The sequence below is a fragment of the Tauraco erythrolophus genome, chromosome 11, assembly GCF_009769465.1.
Source record: "Tauraco erythrolophus isolate bTauEry1 chromosome 11, bTauEry1.pri, whole genome shotgun sequence".
NCBI classification, from domain to species: Eukaryota; Metazoa; Chordata; class Aves; order Musophagiformes; family Musophagidae; genus Tauraco; species Tauraco erythrolophus.
This window is the reverse complement of record NC_141475.1, coordinates 19,694,357-19,712,054: the sequence shown is the minus strand read 5'-3', so window position 1 is coordinate 19,712,054 and position 17,698 is coordinate 19,694,357. Positions and strand designations below refer to the sequence as shown.

At 66.4% G+C, this 17,698-nt stretch overlaps 2 protein-coding genes across 3 annotated transcripts; one reads left to right on the top strand and one right to left on the bottom strand.

Annotated features, from left to right (window-relative positions):
* Positions 1–2,119: 2,119 nt before the first annotated feature.
* Positions 2,120–14,612, top strand: CLCN2 (chloride voltage-gated channel 2). 2 transcript variants are annotated; one of them, XM_086618080.1, is made up of 24 exons: positions 2,120–2,170; positions 6,803–6,959; positions 7,468–7,599; positions 7,714–7,842; positions 8,404–8,537; positions 8,615–8,692; positions 8,808–8,886; positions 9,493–9,618; positions 9,689–9,773; positions 9,897–9,998; positions 10,083–10,167; positions 10,245–10,400; positions 10,955–11,024; positions 11,214–11,324; positions 11,544–11,757; positions 11,855–11,988; positions 12,118–12,269; positions 12,352–12,457; positions 12,529–12,608; positions 12,982–13,026; positions 13,820–13,855; positions 14,059–14,163; positions 14,237–14,323; positions 14,406–14,612. In XM_086618080.1, the coding sequence occupies exons 1-24, from the start codon at positions 2,120–2,122 to the stop codon at positions 14,610–14,612; spliced, it is 2,661 nt and encodes an 886-aa protein (XP_086474206.1). The 2 variants fall into 2 exon arrangements, with proteins under 2 accessions (XP_086474206.1, XP_086474205.1); XM_086618079.1 differs by having other exon boundaries at positions 7,399–7,599.
* Positions 14,613–15,199: 587 nt separating this feature from the next.
* On the bottom strand, positions 15,200–16,979 carry LOC147528126 (heat shock protein beta-7-like). Its single transcript, XM_086618632.1, has 3 exons — positions 16,841–16,979; positions 15,913–16,064; positions 15,200–15,388 (listed from the first exon to the last, which is right to left on the bottom strand). Exons 1-3 carry the CDS (start codon positions 16,977–16,979, stop codon positions 15,200–15,202), a joined length of 480 nt encoding a protein of 159 aa, XP_086474758.1.
* Positions 16,980–17,698: the final 719 nt, after the last annotated feature.

Genomic DNA, 17,698 nt, shown 5'->3' with positions numbered 1-17,698 from the left:
AATGCCAGGCTGGGGGGTGGTGCTTGTAGGGTGGCACTGGGCAGGACCAGAGCAGGGTCCAGTGCCCACAGCCGGGGCCATGATGCCAGCCCTGCCTGTGCCCATGGCAGGGGCCACAGACACAGCACCGGGTGATGGAGTGTGCTGGCACAGGGACAGCAGGGCTCTGTGCCCCGCACCTCCAACTGGCACAGATAGCCCTGCCGTGGGCCCCAAGACAGGTGACGCCCATGGAGGCACCTGCCCGCAGCACCCACAGCTGAGCACCAGGGGCTGGATGTGCCACACAGCCACCTGAACCAGTGCCAGGGCAGACCATGGCACGTGCTCTGGGGCAGCGCTCCCCCAGTCACCCCAGTACAGCTGCATTGGACTAAGGCCTCACGGGGCCTATGGGAGCCCCAGTGCTGCCACCTGCCCTCAGGTCCCCAGTGTGGGGGATTTGGGACACCTCTGGAGACGGTGCTGTGCTGGGATACACTGGGATGACTGGTATAGCACCAGAGCTATACTGGGCTATAGTGGAACAGTGTCAGAGCTGTAAGGAAAGTAAAATTAGGCTGTACTGGGACAGCACTGAGGCGTGCGGGCACAACAGCAACGCTGTAGTGGGACAGTGTTAGCCTATACTGGGACTGCACCAGAGGCGACACTGGGCTACACTAGGGTAGAGGTAAGGCACTGGGAGGATGGAGGATGGCACTGGGGCATACTGGGCTGACACAGAGCCCTAGGTGCTGAGTGGGGTGTCCCTGCTGTGCATGCCCACAGCCACGCGGGTGCCCTGTGCCAGCAGGGTGGCAGCACCCGTGGTGGCCTTGTAGTGTGGCGGTGGCCTGCAGTTGGGCACACTGGTGGCAGTGAGCAGAGCGTGTGTCCTGGCACGGGGCTGCCCCTCCGGATGAGTGTCCTGCTGCTGTGGGGCAGTGCCAGGAGCTGACGAGTGAGGAGGGAGCTCCGTGCCCAGGGACACAATGAGCGGGCAGCCCATTTAATCGCCTCCCTGCCGCAAACTGGTTCGCGTCCGGCGATGAACCCTCCCAGGCTGGTGAAGGGCATATCCCAGCCCCCAGCCTGGCCATCATCACCCATCCTTGGGGCTGCCAACGTCAAACTGGAGGGTGGCACCCGGGCAGCAAGAACTAGCCTGTTCCCAGTCCCACAGCACCAGCCTGCAGTGTTACGGCTCCATCTTTCCCTGCACCCAGTTCTTGCCACGAAGGTGCCATGCAGTGACCGGGGAAGGAGGGCGAGTTCTGCCCTGCCAGCTGCCTCGGTTTCCCCTGAGCCTGTGGTGGCAGTGAGACAGCGGTCCCGGTATCCAGCCTGCCATGCCGGAGCGCCTTGCCCAAGGATCACTGGTGCCAAGCTCTGCCCGGGTGCCCCTCTGGAGAGGGCTGAGCCGCTGCTGCCTGGCGAGTTCGGCAACGAAGAGCAGACCCACCTTCCTTCCCTAGGGCTGGCAATTGCAGGGCACTGAGCAGCACCACGGTAAGGATGAGCTCCCTGCCGGCTTTGGGGTACCCTGATGAGGGTGCCAACGTGCCCCGCCACTTGCGGGCATCCAGGCATCCCCTGAGTCCTCAATGCCAAGACCTCAGGCACCCCGCCTGCCAAACTCGACCCTCAGGCATGACCTGGGGTTGGCTGCTCGCTGTGTCCCCAGCACGGTCCTCCCTGCCCCTGCCGTGCTGTCGCTGCCCCGCCTGGCAGGAACGCGGGGAGGCAGAGACCGGTGGCAGTGCCAGCCCCACTCCAGCCCCTTGTGCTCGTGGGAAAAGGGGAGCTGTACCCTCCCTCACCCTACGCCAGCCTTTACCCCACACCCGCACCCACCGGCTGCCCACGGGTGCCACCCTCCGCTGGGAAACCTGTGGGCAAAGACCACGGGTGGAAGGGATCCCGCCCCAGGCAGAGCCCCCCGGCTGGGCACCCCCTGCCCGGCGCCGGGTGCTCGGCGCTGGCTGCCGGTGCCGGGCGCTGCCGGCGGAGGCGGAGCGCGGCCGGTCCCTCCCCCGGGCAGTGCCCCGGGCCCGCCCCGTACGGCCCGGGAGGAGCCGCCGCCGCGGGCACCGGCACCGGCACCGGGACAGCTACGAGCGGCGGCAGCGGCGGCACCATGGCCTCCGAGAGCGAGGCGCAGCGAGCGCTGCAGTATGAGCAGACCCTGGTGAGCGCCGTCGGCACGGGGCACCGGGGGGGCGTGGGGCACTGGGGGGAGCCGGGAGGGCACTGGCGGGGCACGGGGCACCGGACACCGGGGGGGCGCACTGGGCGTGGCGGTGCGCGACGGCGTGCCTGGGGAAGATGGGCGGTTTAGGGGTACTGCCCCGCTTAAGGTGGCGGTGCCGACAAGCTCCACGGTGCCCGGTTTGGGGTGCCATCTCGGTACTGTGGCTGGGCAGGGCACCGGGGCAGGGTTCCACTCCACAGCCCCCCCGGTGGCAGAGGAGCCCACCTGAGCCCCCACCTCCAGTGCAGGTCTTTTGCCCACACCTCACCCCCTCCCAAAGCCCCTCATCACTGGGGGGCGATGCCCACCCTGTGGGGGCTCCCCTAGGCACCGCCCAGGCACCCTTCACCCCCTGCACCGTGCCTGGCCCCAGCCCTATGCCCTCGAGATAGCGTATCTCCCCCGCCTGCAACCTTAGCCCCATGTTTACAACTACGTCCCCTCCAAGGCCTCCCCACTGGCACCCGGGTGCCTGGCTGGCCTGTGGGCGTCCTCCCTTCCCGCCATGCCTGCAGCCCCTCCACTGCTCACAGCCCTCGGATATCCCGAACAAAGGTGCTTCTCCCTGCCCTCTGCTTGGGCTTGGGACAGTGCCCGGGGCAGCTCAGCAAACGGGTACTTTGCCCTGGCAAAAGCATTCAGATAGGCAGGGCCGGGGAGGTGGACAGGAAAGGAGGGGCTGAGATGCTGCAGGGTACCCATGCCCACAGCTGCCCTAGTTTGCTGAGAGCCTGAGCTTGTGGCTGTGAGTGGGGCTTGCCCTGCTGGGGCTTGCCCACCTGGCATGCAGGCACAGAGGCAGTGTCAGGGCACTGCCATGCCGGGCACCTTCAGTGTCATGTTTCCAAACACCCAAGGCTCTTGTCTGGGGGTGCCCCTAAATGCCCACCCCGAGCTGCCCCCTCTCCATCACTGTCAGGTGGCTGCCGGGCACTAGCTGACCACGTGAGCTCTTGCTGTGCCCCATGTCTCTGCAAGCTTATCAGCCCCATGGTGCCTCCCTGGCAGGGTTGAAGAACAGGTAGCAGCTGAGGGCATGAGCAGGGATGCAGGGCACTGCCTGATATGAGCAGTGGAAGTGCCTCTTTCCCCCTCCCAGCATCGCACTGTGTCCCTGGTGGATGGGGAGAGAGTTTGGCCCAGCCAGGCACCGCAGGGCAGAGGAGCCTGTGGGCAGCGCCGGAGAGGAGAGGCACACTGGGCTGGCATCGGGGCAGCCTTGCATGGCACCAGTAGACTTTGTCCTCCCTTCCTCCAGGCAGGGTAGCACTTGTGCCCTGGGTGCCCCAGGGCACCCATCCCCATGGCCTCCGGGCTGCGATGAGGCTCAGGAAATCACCTGGAGCTCATGGGTGAGGCTGGGTACAGGCTCCTGTCCCACGGTCTCATAGCTGGCTTTTGGGAGCCGCCCGGGCACATGGTGGGCAGGAGGGGTGCCCAACCCTCCCCAGTGCGTCTGAGCTACTACCAGCTCCTGCTGGCACCTGCCAGGAGGGTTGGCTCCAGCCAAAGCCTGGCATAGGCTTGTCTGAGCCGGACTGCCCTGGGGGCAGCCCAGGAGACAGCTCTTGCTGTCCCTGCCCACAACTGGGGCATTACAGCCAGGCTGCAGAGCTGTGCCTACCCTTGCTCAGAGACCCCCATCCCCAAGTCCTTACCTCCTCCCCCCTAGATTTCACCAGCCCTGGGGTGCCACGTCCATGATGCCACTGGGGGCTGGCACAGCCTCAGCTCTAAAGGTCCCCCCAGGCCACAGCATCTGTCCCTGGGGACCTCGGGCTGGGCAGGTGCCCTGTGAGAACCTCTGTCCGTGTCAAGGGTACCGACATGCCCTCCAGCCCCAGTGCCCCCACATGCCAGGCTGCCGTGACAGGGAGCAAAGGGCCTCAGGTGGGGGTGGATTAATCTTGACAAACTGCCCTTGTTCGCCGCCGAGCCGCTCAGGGCGATTATAGCCCAGCTAAGACGGGCAGCGTGACACCCCCCCCGGCCTCTGCCTGTCCCCTGCCAGCCCAGGGGACCCCGCGCCTTTAAATGTCCCCCCGCCCCGGATCACTGTTTTGGGGGCAAGGTTGACTGACACCAGCCGTATGGAGGTGGGCACCACTGCCAGGCAAGCTTGGTGCTATGGGACAGGGTGGCACGGGGACACGGCAGTGCCAGATGCCAGCACCTGCCCCAGGTGCAGCATCGCCTGGGTGCAGCGGGCACTGTGGGCTGGCACAGCCTGGGGGGCTGCGGCACAGCCAGTGCCCGCAACGCAGGAGCCCGGGAACGCCATAGCAGACTTGGCCCATGCCCATGTCCCCGGGTGCCCCCCCCACCCCCACCCCCCCCCATGCCCGCTCCCTGCCCGCCCGGCACTGTGATTGTTCAGCTGCTTCGCGGCGGAGGCCGGAGTCCCGGGGCTGTTTGTGTTTCAAAAGGCCTTTGTGGAAAAATAACCCGAGCCTGAGGAGGAGGAGGAAGGACAGAGCCCACCACTGGCCTTCGCCACAGCCCTGCGGCCACGCCAGAGCTGCGGGCACCATGGCTGGGGCTGCCCAGCCCTGCTATGGGGCACTCCCGGGGTCCCGTATCCTGCCCGTGGGGCTGTGGCATGGGGCAGAGGGGTGGCAAGGGGCAGGAGGGTGGCATGGCCCCTTCCCTTGGTCCCTGTTGTTGCAAGGGGGTTGGTTGCAAACAAGGGGGTACAGGGGGAGCAAAATCCCTTCACCGCAACCAGTCTGGACCCCCTGGGGCCGGGCATCGCGCCGCACCCCAGCACCCGGGGTGCAGCATGGCAGCCCCTGGCACGGCTCCAGGAGGTGGGCACAGATCCACTTTGGGGTCACTCAGCCTGGGGGTGCCGCGGTCTCGGTCGGGGCCGGCCATGGGGCAGCAGTGGAGCTGGGGGGGGGGTGCTTGGCAGGGGGACAGCGCTCCTCGGGGTGCCGGCCCGTTTCGCCTTCCAGAGGAAACAAGCTTCGCTCAAAGGGAGCCTTTGAACGCCGGGCCCCGTGCAGGGCCGGGGTCCTCCTCTGGCAGCCGGTGCTGGATCCAACCCCCCAAGGTGGCTGTGCCGCCATCTCTGCCCAGATCGTGCCTTCTCCCCCAACACTTCTTCATAGGGCAAGGAGCCACTGAGCCCGTGCTGAGCAGGAGTCTGGGGAGAAATCCGTGCCAGGAGGGGGTCAGCAATGGAAATGAATATGCCCCCCACTCCCCGCCTGCCTCCTCACCCTCCCTCCTTCTGCCAGGCACAACCAGGGTATTAGACAGCGGAGAATCCACCTGGCGCCGCTCTGGCTGCTTCCCATTCCATGCCAAAGGGACCTGGGCAGGAGCGATGCCCCGTGAGAAACGCACATTCACAGCATCCCCTTGGGGAGCTGGCACGTGCCAGCAGGTCGAAGGGACGGGAACAGGAACCAGGCGTCTGGGGCGAGCAACGCAGCCCTCAGCTGGGGCTGGGCTGCCCGCATGCCAAGCATGGTGCCCACCCATGGCGTTGCCCCTCTGCCAGGCACCAGCATGGGCCGTGCTGGGGAGGAGGGTGGCTGCGCCCCGGCCGGGTGGCCACGCGCTGCGCTGGCACGACACAGCGGGTGGGCATGCCATCGGCATGGGGCTCACGTCGCCCCGACGTGGGAGCCTGGCAGGGCCCCCGCGGCCTTGAAGCCTCCCTTTGTGCCGGGCCAACCTCTGGCACTTGGCATTCAGGTCGTGCTGGGGGGAGTGAGGCGGAAACCAGGCAACCGAGTCCTTGGCAGTGCCCGCCAGCACAGGACAAATGCCCCCAGCTCAGTGGGGAGGACGGGCACAAAGAGCTCCTGGCCAGTACCGGGGGCACTGCCAGGGCCACCTCCCCACCAGGGCCAGACCATGTGCCACGGCCAGGCAGGAGGCACTCGAGGAGAAGGAGGTGCCCCCCCAAGGTGGGCATGGAGCCCCTTGCACCCCCTTGCTCCCCAGATCCCCTCCTCACAGCCCAGTGACTGCCCTGTGCCCAGTGCTGTGCCCCCCTCTCCCCTGGGTCTGGGAGTGTGCCCTGCCTCCTCACTGCCCTCCTGCCTCCCTGCCGCCAGCTGAGACCAACCAGCTCGTGTCACATGTGGCCTGCCGAGCCTGCCTCCCCGAGGGGAACCCCGCCCTGCCTTTAGTCGTGCCAAGGGGAGGTGCCCGCAGCACAACCCCAATATCAGCCCTCAGAGACTCTCCACGCCAGGCCCTTCCCCACCCTCTGCCAGCCCAGTCTGGTGCCTGGGGCACCTGGGCAGGGCTGGGGACTGGTACCGGCGGTGCCAGCTGCCTGCGCTGGGCACGTGGGCAAAATGACAGCCATCGATCCCTGGAAGTCTTATCTGCCCGGCCCCTTCCCATGCCCCGGTGGGCAGCTGGGGACCCCCGAAGACACTGTTGCCCCTTCCCCTGGGGGTGCCACAGTTGCCTATCCCCTCGCCTGGCACCCCCTGGTGCTGGGAGGCTATGCCAGCGTGCCTGCTGCTCCCCTGACTCAGTTTCCCCACTCGGGCATGGAAGCTGGGCTGCCAGCCCCCCTGATACTCCCACCCACTCCTTCTCCCCCAGATGTATGGGCGCTACACGCAGGACTTGGGCACCTTTGCCAAGGATGAGGCGGCTCGGCTGCGGCTGAAGCAGGAGGAGGGGGAGGGGGGCATCCCCCAGCCACGCCGCCCCTCCGAGCTACTGGAATACACCCAGGGCCGCTGTGCCCCCTGCCGCGGTAAGGGCCACCGGGGATGGGAACACAAAGGAGGGTGTGGGGCGGAACACCGGTGGGCACAGCCCCACAGCAGCACGTGGTCTGGGCACAGCTGCCCACTCTGCCACAGCGGCAGCGGGTAGGATTTCTCTGGCTGTCATGGGACACCGGCGCCGAGGACAATGCCACCTGCCCACCGGGCAGCAGGGACACAATGGCCCAAAATAACCAGGCACGCCGCAGGGATGGGGGCCCCCAGCCCCTCTACCTGGGGCCATGCCAGGGCAGCCGTGCTGGTGGGAGGTGCATGCCCGGCAGCACCATGTGTGACTGGGCACAGCCAGAGCCCACTGGTCCTGCCCGCCAGCTGCGATGGCTGGCATGGTCACGCTCCTGCGCTGGACGGTGCAAGCAGTGCTGGGTCGGTGCTGCCGGTTGTGAGCGGTTATGTGCCTGCCAGCCTGGCCCCACCACCCTGGTGTGCCCATCCCTGGGGCGCCTGGCCTTCAGCTTGCCCTTGTGCCTGCAGTCTGCGCCTTGCAATGCCAGCGGTTCCTCATCTCCAAGGTGGGCGAGGACTGGGTCTTCCTCATCCTCCTGGGGCTGGTCATGGCGCTGGTCAGCTGGGCCATGGACTTTGCCATTGCCACCTGCCTCCAAGGTGAGTGGGCACTGGTGGGTTCCTCAGGCTATGCCAGGGCATGGGGTGGCCGTGCCACAGGGCTGGGCCATGCCCCTTGCCACCTGTGACCCGCCTGGCTGGCTGTGCCCACAGCCCAGAAGTGGATGTACGGGGGCCTGGACACCAACATGCTGCTGCAGTACCTGGCCTGGGTCACCTACCCCACCGTGCTCATCACCTTCTCGGCTGGCTTCACCCAGATCCTCGCCCCCCAGGCCGTGGGTAGGGCACTGGGGGGGCTGCCTGCACCCTAATGGGGTGTACCTTCCCTGGGGCTGTGGGCTGGGAGCTGCCTGGGTGTCCTCGTGGGCTGTGGGGTTGAGGGTCCTGGAGGTCGTCTAAGGGCTATGGGCTGGTCTTCAGAGGGTCTCTTGCAAGCTATGGGATAGATGACCTCCTGGGCTGTAAGATTGGAGGTCTTAGCAGTCTTCCTGGGACTATGGGCTAGTCTTCAGAGAGTCTCCTAGGGGCTATGGGGTGGATGTCCTCCTGGGCTATGGGGCTAGGGATCTTGGGGTTCTTCCTAGGGCTAAGAGCTGGTCTGCAGAGGGTCTCCTGGAGGCTATGGGATTGGGGTCCCCACGGGGCTATGAATTGAATGGTCCCTCCATGGCCATGAGGCTATTCCTTCCAACTGTACTGCGGGGAGAGGTGCCTCTGGGGTCTCCCTATGGCAGTGAGGTGTGGCAGAGCGTCAAGGATTCCCCCCCAGAGCTATTGGGCAGGGGGTCCCCAGTATCCCCCCTCCATGGCCATGGGTCAGGGCAGTCCCCGTGGTGCCAGGCTCGGGGATTCCTGAGATGAAGACCATCCTGCGGGGCGTTGTGCTGAAGGAGTACCTCACCTTCAAGACCTTCGTGGCCAAGGTGATCGGGCTTACATGTGCCCTGGGCAGCGGCATGCCCCTGGGCAAGGAGGTGAGGGTAGTGCCCAGGGCAGGGCAGGAAGGGGGCTGGTGGAGGCACTGTCCTCAGCCCCCACACTGTCCTCGCAGGGTCCCTTCGTCCACATCGCCAGCATGTGCGCGGCCCTGCTCAGCCGCTTTCTCTCCCTCTTTGGGGGCATCTACAAGGTGAATGGGGTGGACTGGGCCCAGGGGGGCTCCACCTGTGCTCCACAGCAGGTTTGGCAGTGCCCCAGGTGGGGGGTGGGAGGGCAGTGCCCGCTCACTCCTGGCTTACTCGCAGAATGAGGCAAGGAACATAGAAATGCTGGCGGCCGCCTGCGCCGTTGGTGTTGGCTGCTGCTTCGCTGCCCCCATTGGAGGTAAGGTCACCCCGGACCCCCCACACCCCCACGCACATCCTGCCCGGGGAACCGGGGTCTGCCCGGTGAGGTGAGCAGGACCCCCAGGACGGCTGGCATGGGAGAGGGCAGTGCTGCTTAGCAGGGAGGCGGAAGGGAGGAGCGGGCACCGTCCTCCCCGAGGTGTAACGTCTGCTCTCGTCCTCTCCCCTGCCACCCGCCGCTCCAGGGAGCTCCGCGCTCTGGCCCCGCTGAGCTCTGCCCGTAGGTTGGTGACGTGTCTAACTCTTTCCTCTCCCTCTGCCTGCTGCGCTGCCCCGTCCATCTGTCTGTCCATCCGTGTGCGCCCCTCTCACCTCAGCACCACCCACCCTGTCTCTGCTCACCTCCCCGCGCTGCCCTCTTGCTCCCACCGACCCCTGCTCCACCGTGCCCGCTGCTGCCAGCCAGGGACCGACCACACGCTTTGCCAGGGAGGCCCTTGAACCGCCCCACAGCGTGTCCGTGGGGCCGGCCGGACCCCTGCAGGCTGTGCACGAGCGTGGGCTCAGGGTGGGAAGCGCATCAGGGCCCACGGGCCTGCCTGGGTTTCGCTGCCTCCCTCGCGCACTTCCTCCCCGGTGCCAGGTGTCCTCTTCAGCATCGAGGTCACCTCCACCTTCTTCGCTGTCCGCAACTACTGGCGCGGCTTCTTCGCTGCCACCTTCAGCGCCTTCATCTTCCGTGTCCTCGCCGTCTGGAACAAGGACGAAGGTACCTCCGGCGGGGCAAGGGGCACAGAGGTCCCTCTCCCCAGCCCTGCTGACCCCCACCACCCTCCCAGAGACAATCACGGCACTATTCAAGACCCGCTTCCGCCTCGACTTCCCCTTCGACCTGCAGGAGCTGCCTGCCTTCGCTGTCATCGGGTAAGCGCGGCCGCCGTGGCATCTGTCCCACGGCCCTGGGGTGGCGGTGCTGGTGGTGACGGTGGTGGCAGTGGCGGTGGTGGCAGCAGGACAGGTGGGTGCTCACCCCTTGCCTCTGCCCAGGATCGCCAGCGGCTTCGGGGGTGCGCTCTTCGTCTACCTCAACCGCAAGATCGTGCAGTTCATGCGCCGCCAGAAGACCATCAACCGCTTCCTCATGAAGAAGTAGGTGCCCGGCAGTCCCTGGCACCAGGGCAGTGCAGCTGGGGCTGCACCAACATCATCCCCCACCCCGTGCCACCCCACCAGGCGCCTGCTCTTCCCTGCCTTGGTGACGCTGCTCATCTCCACGCTGACCTTCCCACCCGGCTTTGGACAGTTCATGGCCGGCCAGGTACCCACCATGGGGTGGCACACCAGTCCCCACTCTGGGGCCACCACCAGCCCCGCCTGACCCCTGCCCCTCACCAGCTCACCCAGAAGGACACCCTGGTGACGCTCTTCGACAACCAGACGTGGGCCAAGCAGGGGCTCAACGATGAGTTTGAGTACTTGGGCATCCTGGAGGCCTGGTGCCACCCCCGCTCCAACGTCTTCGTCACCCTCGTCGTCTTCATCCTCATGAAGGTGGGTGCCTCCTGCCCCTGCCAGCCCCAGGGTGCCACCACAGGGCCTGGGTAGGAGCTCCTGGCTATCACTAGAGAGGTGCCGGATTGTTGACAGCAAGGTAGCACTGGGAGGCACTGGGTGGCTGCTCCCAGAGTTGTGTGCCGCCAACATGCCATCGCAGAGAACTTGGCTAGGAGCCACCAAGGTGGCAGCAGGAGGTGCTGGTGGGGTGCCCCCAGGGAGGTGCTGGCTGGGTGCCACTAGGTACCCCCAGGGAGGTGCTGGCCGGGTGCCACCAGTTGTCACCAGGGAGGTGCTGGCCAGGTGCCACCGGGTGCCCCCAGGGAGGTCCTGGCTGGGTGCCACCGGGTGCCACCAGGGAGGTCCTGGCTGGGTGCCACCAGGTGCCACCAAGGAGGTGCTGGCTGGGTGTACCCTGGGAGGATCGGGGCTGCCCCTTGGCACAGTGCGGTGCCCACGTGCTGCTCCGCGGCAGCCAGCTGTGGGGCACGGCAGGGGCAGGAGGCAGGGCTGGGCCAGGGCAGGAAGTAATGCCTGCGTCCTCTGTGCAGTTCTGGATGTCAGCCCTAGCCACCACCATCCCAGTGCCCTGCGGAGCCTTCATGCCCGTCTTTGTCATCGGTGAGAGCCTGTACCCCCCACAGGCACAGTGGGAGGAGAGAGCGGCCTGCAAGCCCACACTGGGGCACCCCGAAGTGTCCCTGGGTGTCCCCTTAACCAGCAGGGAAAGCACGCGGAGGAGAGGGCGTGAGGCTGGGTCAGGTGCCAGGAGAGCCCCCGCGCCCACTCCCAGCCTCTCTCTGTGGACAGGGGCTGCCTTTGGGCGCCTAGTGGGGGAGAGCATGGCAGCCTGGTTTCCCGATGGCATCCACACCGACAGCAACACCTACCGCATCGTGCCAGGGGGCTACGCCGTGGTGGGTAAGCGCCGGGCTGGCACAGGGACACCAGGGTGGGCACTGCTCAGAGCTGCTCCAAAGAGCCAATGGGTTCCCCAGGGCTGAGGTGGTGTCCCCAGGGACTGGGGATGACCCAGGAGGTCCCAAGGGCTCGGGGAGTGGTGGATGTCCTGGGGGTGCGGACCCAGTCCAGCTGTCAGCCCCTGATGTCCACCGCCGTGTTTCCCGGGGACGGGCGCAGGGGCAGCCGCGCTGTCGGGCGCCGTCACTCACACGGTGTCCACGGCCGTCATCGTCTTCGAGCTGACGGGGCAGATCTCGCACATCCTGCCCGTCATGATTGCCGTCATCCTGGCCAACGCTGTGGCCCAGAGCCTCCAGCCCTCCCTCTACGACAGCATCATCCGCATCAAGAAGCTGCCCTACCTCCCCGAGCTGGGTTGGGGCCACCACGAGTGAGTGTGTGTCCCCTGCCCTGTCCCTGAGCCCCCTGCCAGGCACGAGAGGAGGGGGTGGCATCACCCTGAGGGTACCGTAACCCACCATGTGCAGGAAATACAACGTGCGGGTGGAGGACATCATGGTGCGGGACATCCGCTACGTCACCCTCAACTGCAAGTACCGGGACCTGCAGCACGTCCTGCACGGCACCAGGATGAAGAGTCTGCCGCTGGTGGAGTCGGCCGGTGAGAAACGGGCAGGGGGCTGCGCCGGCGCCCGCTCTGGCCACAGGCTGTGCCAGGATGGGGAGGGCAGGGGGGTGGGTGGCAAAGCAGGCACCGGGAGCCAACGCAACCCCTCTCTGCCGCCGGCAGAGTCCATGATCCTGCTGGGCTCCATCGAGCGGGCGCAGGTGGGCGCCCTGCTCAGCCACCAGCTCAGCCCGCAGCGCCGGCTCCAGGCCCTGCGGCAGAAGGCGCTGGCCGAGGACGAGCACCGGCTTTCCGACGCTGGCATCCGCTTCCAGGTGAGGGCGGCGGCCACCTCGGGGGACACCCAGCCAGGATGCTCCCTGCCACCGCGCCCCCATCGCCCCATCCCTCCCCCAGATCAGCACGGAGGCCTCCTCAGGCGCCCCTGCCCGCACGGCGTCCCGCAAGCCCCTGAAGCCGGCGCTGAAGCGGGTGTCCAGCAGTCCGGCTGAGAGCCCCCCGGGTGAGTCCATGCCCGGCCCCCACCCCAACCCTGCCCACGCCCCGCCGCTGACACCCTCTCCCTGCCTGCAGCTGGCACCACTGACCACACTGGCATCGCCCTCAAGAGCCTCTTCTGTGCCAACAGCACCACGGAGCCCACTGAGGTGAGCGCTCGGCACTGCCCACCCTGCCCATTCCCACTCCATCCCTTTCCATCCCTGCCCATTCCCACCCTATCCCTCCCCATCCCTTTCCATCCCTGCCCATTCCCACTCCATCCCTTTCCATCCCTTTCCATCCCTGCCCATTCCAGCCCACCCCTGTCCATTCCCACCCCATCCCTCCCCATCCCTTTCCATCCCTGCCCATTCCCACCCCATCCCTTTCCATCCCTGCCCACCCTTGCCCATTCCTGCCCATTCCCACCCCATCTCTGCCCACCCCTGCCCATTCCCACCTGGTCCGTGCCCGTCCCTGCCATGGCAGCACCACGCCATGCCCTAACACCACTGTCTCCCCCGCACATGCCAGGCCCATGCCGAGGGCACGGCCTGCCGCAAGGCCAAACACGTCCGCATTTCCATCACGGTAAGCTGCAGCCAGCCGCATGCTGGGCACAGCTCCCCTCAGCCAATCAGAGCTCAGCATGGATTCTCTGAACCAATCAGGGGCCTGGCAAGATTCTGCTTGGCCAATCATGTTTGGCCTGTGTCCGTGCAGCCAATCTCGGACGGTCCCGATTCTGCTCAGCCAATCAATGCCAAACCTTCCTGGTGAATTGTAGGGTGACTCAGCCCCTCAGCCAGTCACTGCCCTGGGATTTGCCCCGCTTTTCTCAGCCAGTCATGGCGCAGCCTGCGTTCTCTCTGCCTATCGCAAGCCTGGTTTGTCCCGCTTTGGCCAATCGTAGTGCGACCCATATCCTCTCAACCAATCACGTTACCTGACCTGTGCCCCGCCCGCAACCTGCCCACGTGCTGCCCACACCGTGCCTGCACGTGCTGCCTGCACCCTGCCAACCACTGCCGCTGTGCTGCCTGCGGCCTCGCTGCGCCCTGCCCGCACCCTGCCCGCTGCCTGCCCGCACCCTGCCTGCTGCCTGCCCGCACCCTTCCTGCTGCCTGCCCGCACCCTGCCCGCTGTCTGCCCGCACCCTGCCTGCTGCCTGCCCACACCCTGCCCACTACCTGCCCGCACCCTGCCCGCTGCCTGCCCGCACCCTGCCCGCTGCCTGCCCGCTACCCTGCCCGCACCCTGCCTGCAGCGCTACCCATTAACCCTGCCCACACCCTGCCTGCAGCACTGACTGCTGCCCTGCCTGCAACCTGCCTGCAGCCCTGCCCACACCCTGCCAGGCTGCTCACACTTGCCTCTTTTGCAGGAGATGGAGCTGGGTGACAAGATGACCCCGGAGGAGGTGAGGGGGTGGGCAGGAACAGGCAGGACCCTCCTGCCCACGGGGACTCGGGAGATCACAATGAGGGCATGGGGCGGGGGGGGGGGGGGGGCGGGGGGGCAGTATCCCAGCAGTTCTGGGTGCAGGGAGGGTGGGGGCCTTTGCTGGCACCCTGGGGGGCTGCACCCCCTGGCCCTGCCCCACGGCGTGTCCCCCCACCCCAGATCATGGAGTGGGAGGAGCAGCAGCTGGACCAGGTGGTGGACTTCAGCAGCGCCAAGATCGACCCCGCGCCCTTCCAGCTGGTGGAACACACCTCGCTGCATAAGGTGCTCCCACGCCCCCCGGGACCCCTCTCAGACCCACCTCCCAGACCCCCAACTCAGCCCCCTCTTCCTACAGACCCACACCATCTTCTCACTGCTGGGGCTGGACCACGCGTACGTGACCAGCATCGGACGCTTGGTGGGCATGGTGTCCCTCAAGGAGGTGAGCAGGGGGGTGGTGGGGTGGGGAGCACAGGGTAGGGAGCACCTGGAGCCACCCGCCCATGGGTTTGGGGTGCCCACAGCTGCGCAAGGCCATCGAGGGCTCGCTGACAGCCAAGGGGGTGAAGATGCGCCCACCGCTCGCCAGCTTCCGTGACAGCACCACCAGCGCCGGTGAGCCTGACACCACCGCCCTGCGCCAGCTCTGGGACCGCCACCAGCACCACCCCATGCCCCGTGAGGCCAGTCCAGAGGGCGACGAGGACAATGACATCCCCAAGGGCCAGTGAGACGGGGTGTCCCTCTGGTGTCCCCAGGTGACCCCGGTGGGTGCTGGGAGACTCTCACCCTAAGGTCACCTGTGCCGGGCTTGGCGTAGGGGTGGGCACCCTCAATCCAGTGCTGCTACCCCTGCCCTCTGCCAGGGGCTGGCCAGGTGCCCCCCAGCCCACCTGTGCCCCCCACCTCCCTGCCAGCTCTTGGGGCTTCCCACTTTGCTACCTCTTCTCCTCCCAGCCCCTGTGCCCCTCCAGTATAGCCACCACCTTCACCCCCCCACCCACGGGCACCCCAATGTCCCTGCTCGGGGTGGCACGTGGGGCAAAGGGGTGTCAGGTCTGGGTGCCCACGGGGACACGGGTGGGCACTGCCCACATCCCCAGCCCCTTATGGCTGTGTCTTCACTGTGCACCCCACCCCTGTGTAAATACAGAGATTTTTTATATTAATTTAATAAAAGAACTTTATAAAGAGAGCCAGAGGGGCGAGGTGCCGGAGACGGGGAGGGGGCACAGCCAGCAGGCACCGGCTGAGCCTTGCCACAGCACCGGGGTTGGCATCACTTGGGGCGAGCAGCCTTTCTTTACTGGGTGCAGGTTCAGAGCCTGGCCTCGCTGCGGTACAGCTGCTGCGGGGGCTCACCGGGGCGGGTGCCAGTGCGGCGCTGGGCAGTGATGATCAGCATACCGGCCTCGGTGAGGGCACAGCTCACCGACAGCGGGTCCGTGTCCTCGGGCAGCTGGCACTTGTGGGTGAAGGTGTCGCAGATGGTGCCGTCCTCGGCTACCTGTGGGGAGGCAGCGCCGGCGTGGTGAGGCATGGCATGGCACAGCAACACGTGGCACCATCCCATTTACCCCAGTGACAGGGCAGCTCACAGTCACCCCAGCTCCAGCAGGGAGCTCAATAGGCCAGTTCTCAGTGCCGCAGGGGCAATTCCCAGTTACCCCGTTGCCAGCAGAGAGCAGCTCTCAGCTGTCTCAGTCCTGGGGTGGGGTAATTTCCAGTTAACCCAGTGCAGCAGGGACTGTTCCCAATTGTCCCCCACCAGCAGAGGATGCAACAGAGCAGGAGTTCCCAGTTGCCCCATGCTCAGTGAGGACAGCTCCCAGTTACCCCAGTGCCGGCAGGGGCTGTTCCCAATTACCCTAGTGCAGGAAAGGTGCAGTGGAGCAGGAGATAGTTCTTGTCCCATCACTGGGGGATGGCTCCCAGTTACTCTAGTGCTAGAGAGGGTGCCATGGGGCAGAAGCCCCCATTGCTCCATGGCCAGGGGAGTGGTGGGGGAAGGTGCCCCCCAAGGTACCTCACCTTCTCAGCCTGGATGGCGACGTGGCAGTTGGAGGTGGTCACCACAATGTCGGGGGGCTCGAACTGGCTGACATCGGCCACCACCTGGTAGGTGTCACCCTGGGCACGCACCCAGGTGCCCAGGCTGCAGGGATGCATGGCACTGGGGGACCCTGTGGGCATTGGAGGGGGCTGCCAGGCATGGGGGCATGAGGGACATGGTGCCCAGGGACTGGGGCACTGGCGGGGCAGGGGGGGGAGGGGAGGCTGAGGGTAGCAAGTGGCACTGGAGATTTAAGGACATTGGTGGTGCTGTGGGGCGTTGCATGGAGAACTGAGGGGCCCCAGGGGTATGGGGGGCGCTGAGTGGCCTGAGGTGGGGGTCTGGGAATAGCAGGAGGCACTGAGGGGTCTGGGGGCACCTGAGGGCACTGGGAGGGTCTGGGGGCACTGGACAACCTGGGGACAGCAGGGGAATGACACAGGAGACTGGGGACGCAGGGGATGGCCAGAAAAGTCTGAGGGGAGTGGATTGGGGGGTGCTGGGGTTACTGGGGGACTCTGGGGGTGTACAGGAAAGTGGAGGGGTAACAGGGGAAACCGAGAAGTTGGAGGTACAGCGGGGGCTGAGGACATAAGGACAGCCAGGACAGTCTGGGAGGGATGGGAAGGACACGGAGGGCTCTGGGGGCACTGGGAGGCTCAGAAGTGTCTGGGGCGGGGGGAGCTGGGGGCGCGGTGGGCCTGGGAACAGCAGGGACACTGGGGATACTGGGGACATGGGGAGGAGCACAAAGGAACTGGCGGGGAGAGGGTTGGAGGACAGTCCAGACAGCCACGGGGCACTTGGGGGGCAGCTGGGTCTCCCCCCATAAACTGGATAACCCCTGAGGGGGAGTAGAGAGCCTTCCCTGGGGTAGCAGGGACCCCCACCCCCCATCCCCTGTACCTGGGTACCCGAAGGCCTCATGTGACCGCACCCCGAAGGGGCCGTGCAGCTGGTCGCCCTTGAAGCAGGGCTGCTCGCCGTGCCCTTGGCCGTAGGTGCCAACGCGCTCAGTGCAGTACGTGGAGGTGCGCGAGGTCATGGCGCTGCTGCCCAAGCCCCCCAAAGCCCCCCAGCCACAGGGAGGGGGCCGGCCGCCTGCCACTGCACACCGCCCGATGCCCATAATTAGGCACCTCGGTCCCAGGAATGCGAGATAAGGGCCGAGGCCTCGCCATCGTCCTGCGGGGACGCAGGCAGGGGGACGTGCCACTGCCACCCCCTCCGCCACCCCAGCCTCCTGGGGAGGGGGTGCCCCCATCTGCGAGAAGAGGCACAGCACTCGCACAATAGACTTTATTTGAGACCTGGTGGGATGGAGGAAGGGGTGCTGGGGTGTGGGCACCCCAAGGGTACCGCTGCGGTGGGGGGGGGCTCAGGCAGCTCCCGCATGTGTGCACATGCACATACACTCCCAGGTGTGCACACATGCACGCCCATACACACGCAGAGCAAAGGTCCCTCCCCAACCCCACAGGCATCTCGTACCCCCCAGTACATCCCAGCGCCATGGGGAGCATCCGCTGTCCCCGAAAAGGGGGTGATGGTGGATGGCAGGGAGCCCATCAGCGTGGCGTCAGTCCTGCTGGTCTCGGTACCCTTCCGCAGCTTGACCATGCAGAGAGAAGGGAGCCAGCCCCATGCCGGGCACCTCACAGCAGGGAAGGAGAACAGGTGCTGTGCCCAGCAGAGATTGATGGGGGGGGGGGTGCTGGGGGGGCGTGGGAGCGTAGTGGGTGCTCAGGGCACCCCGGGTTGCGG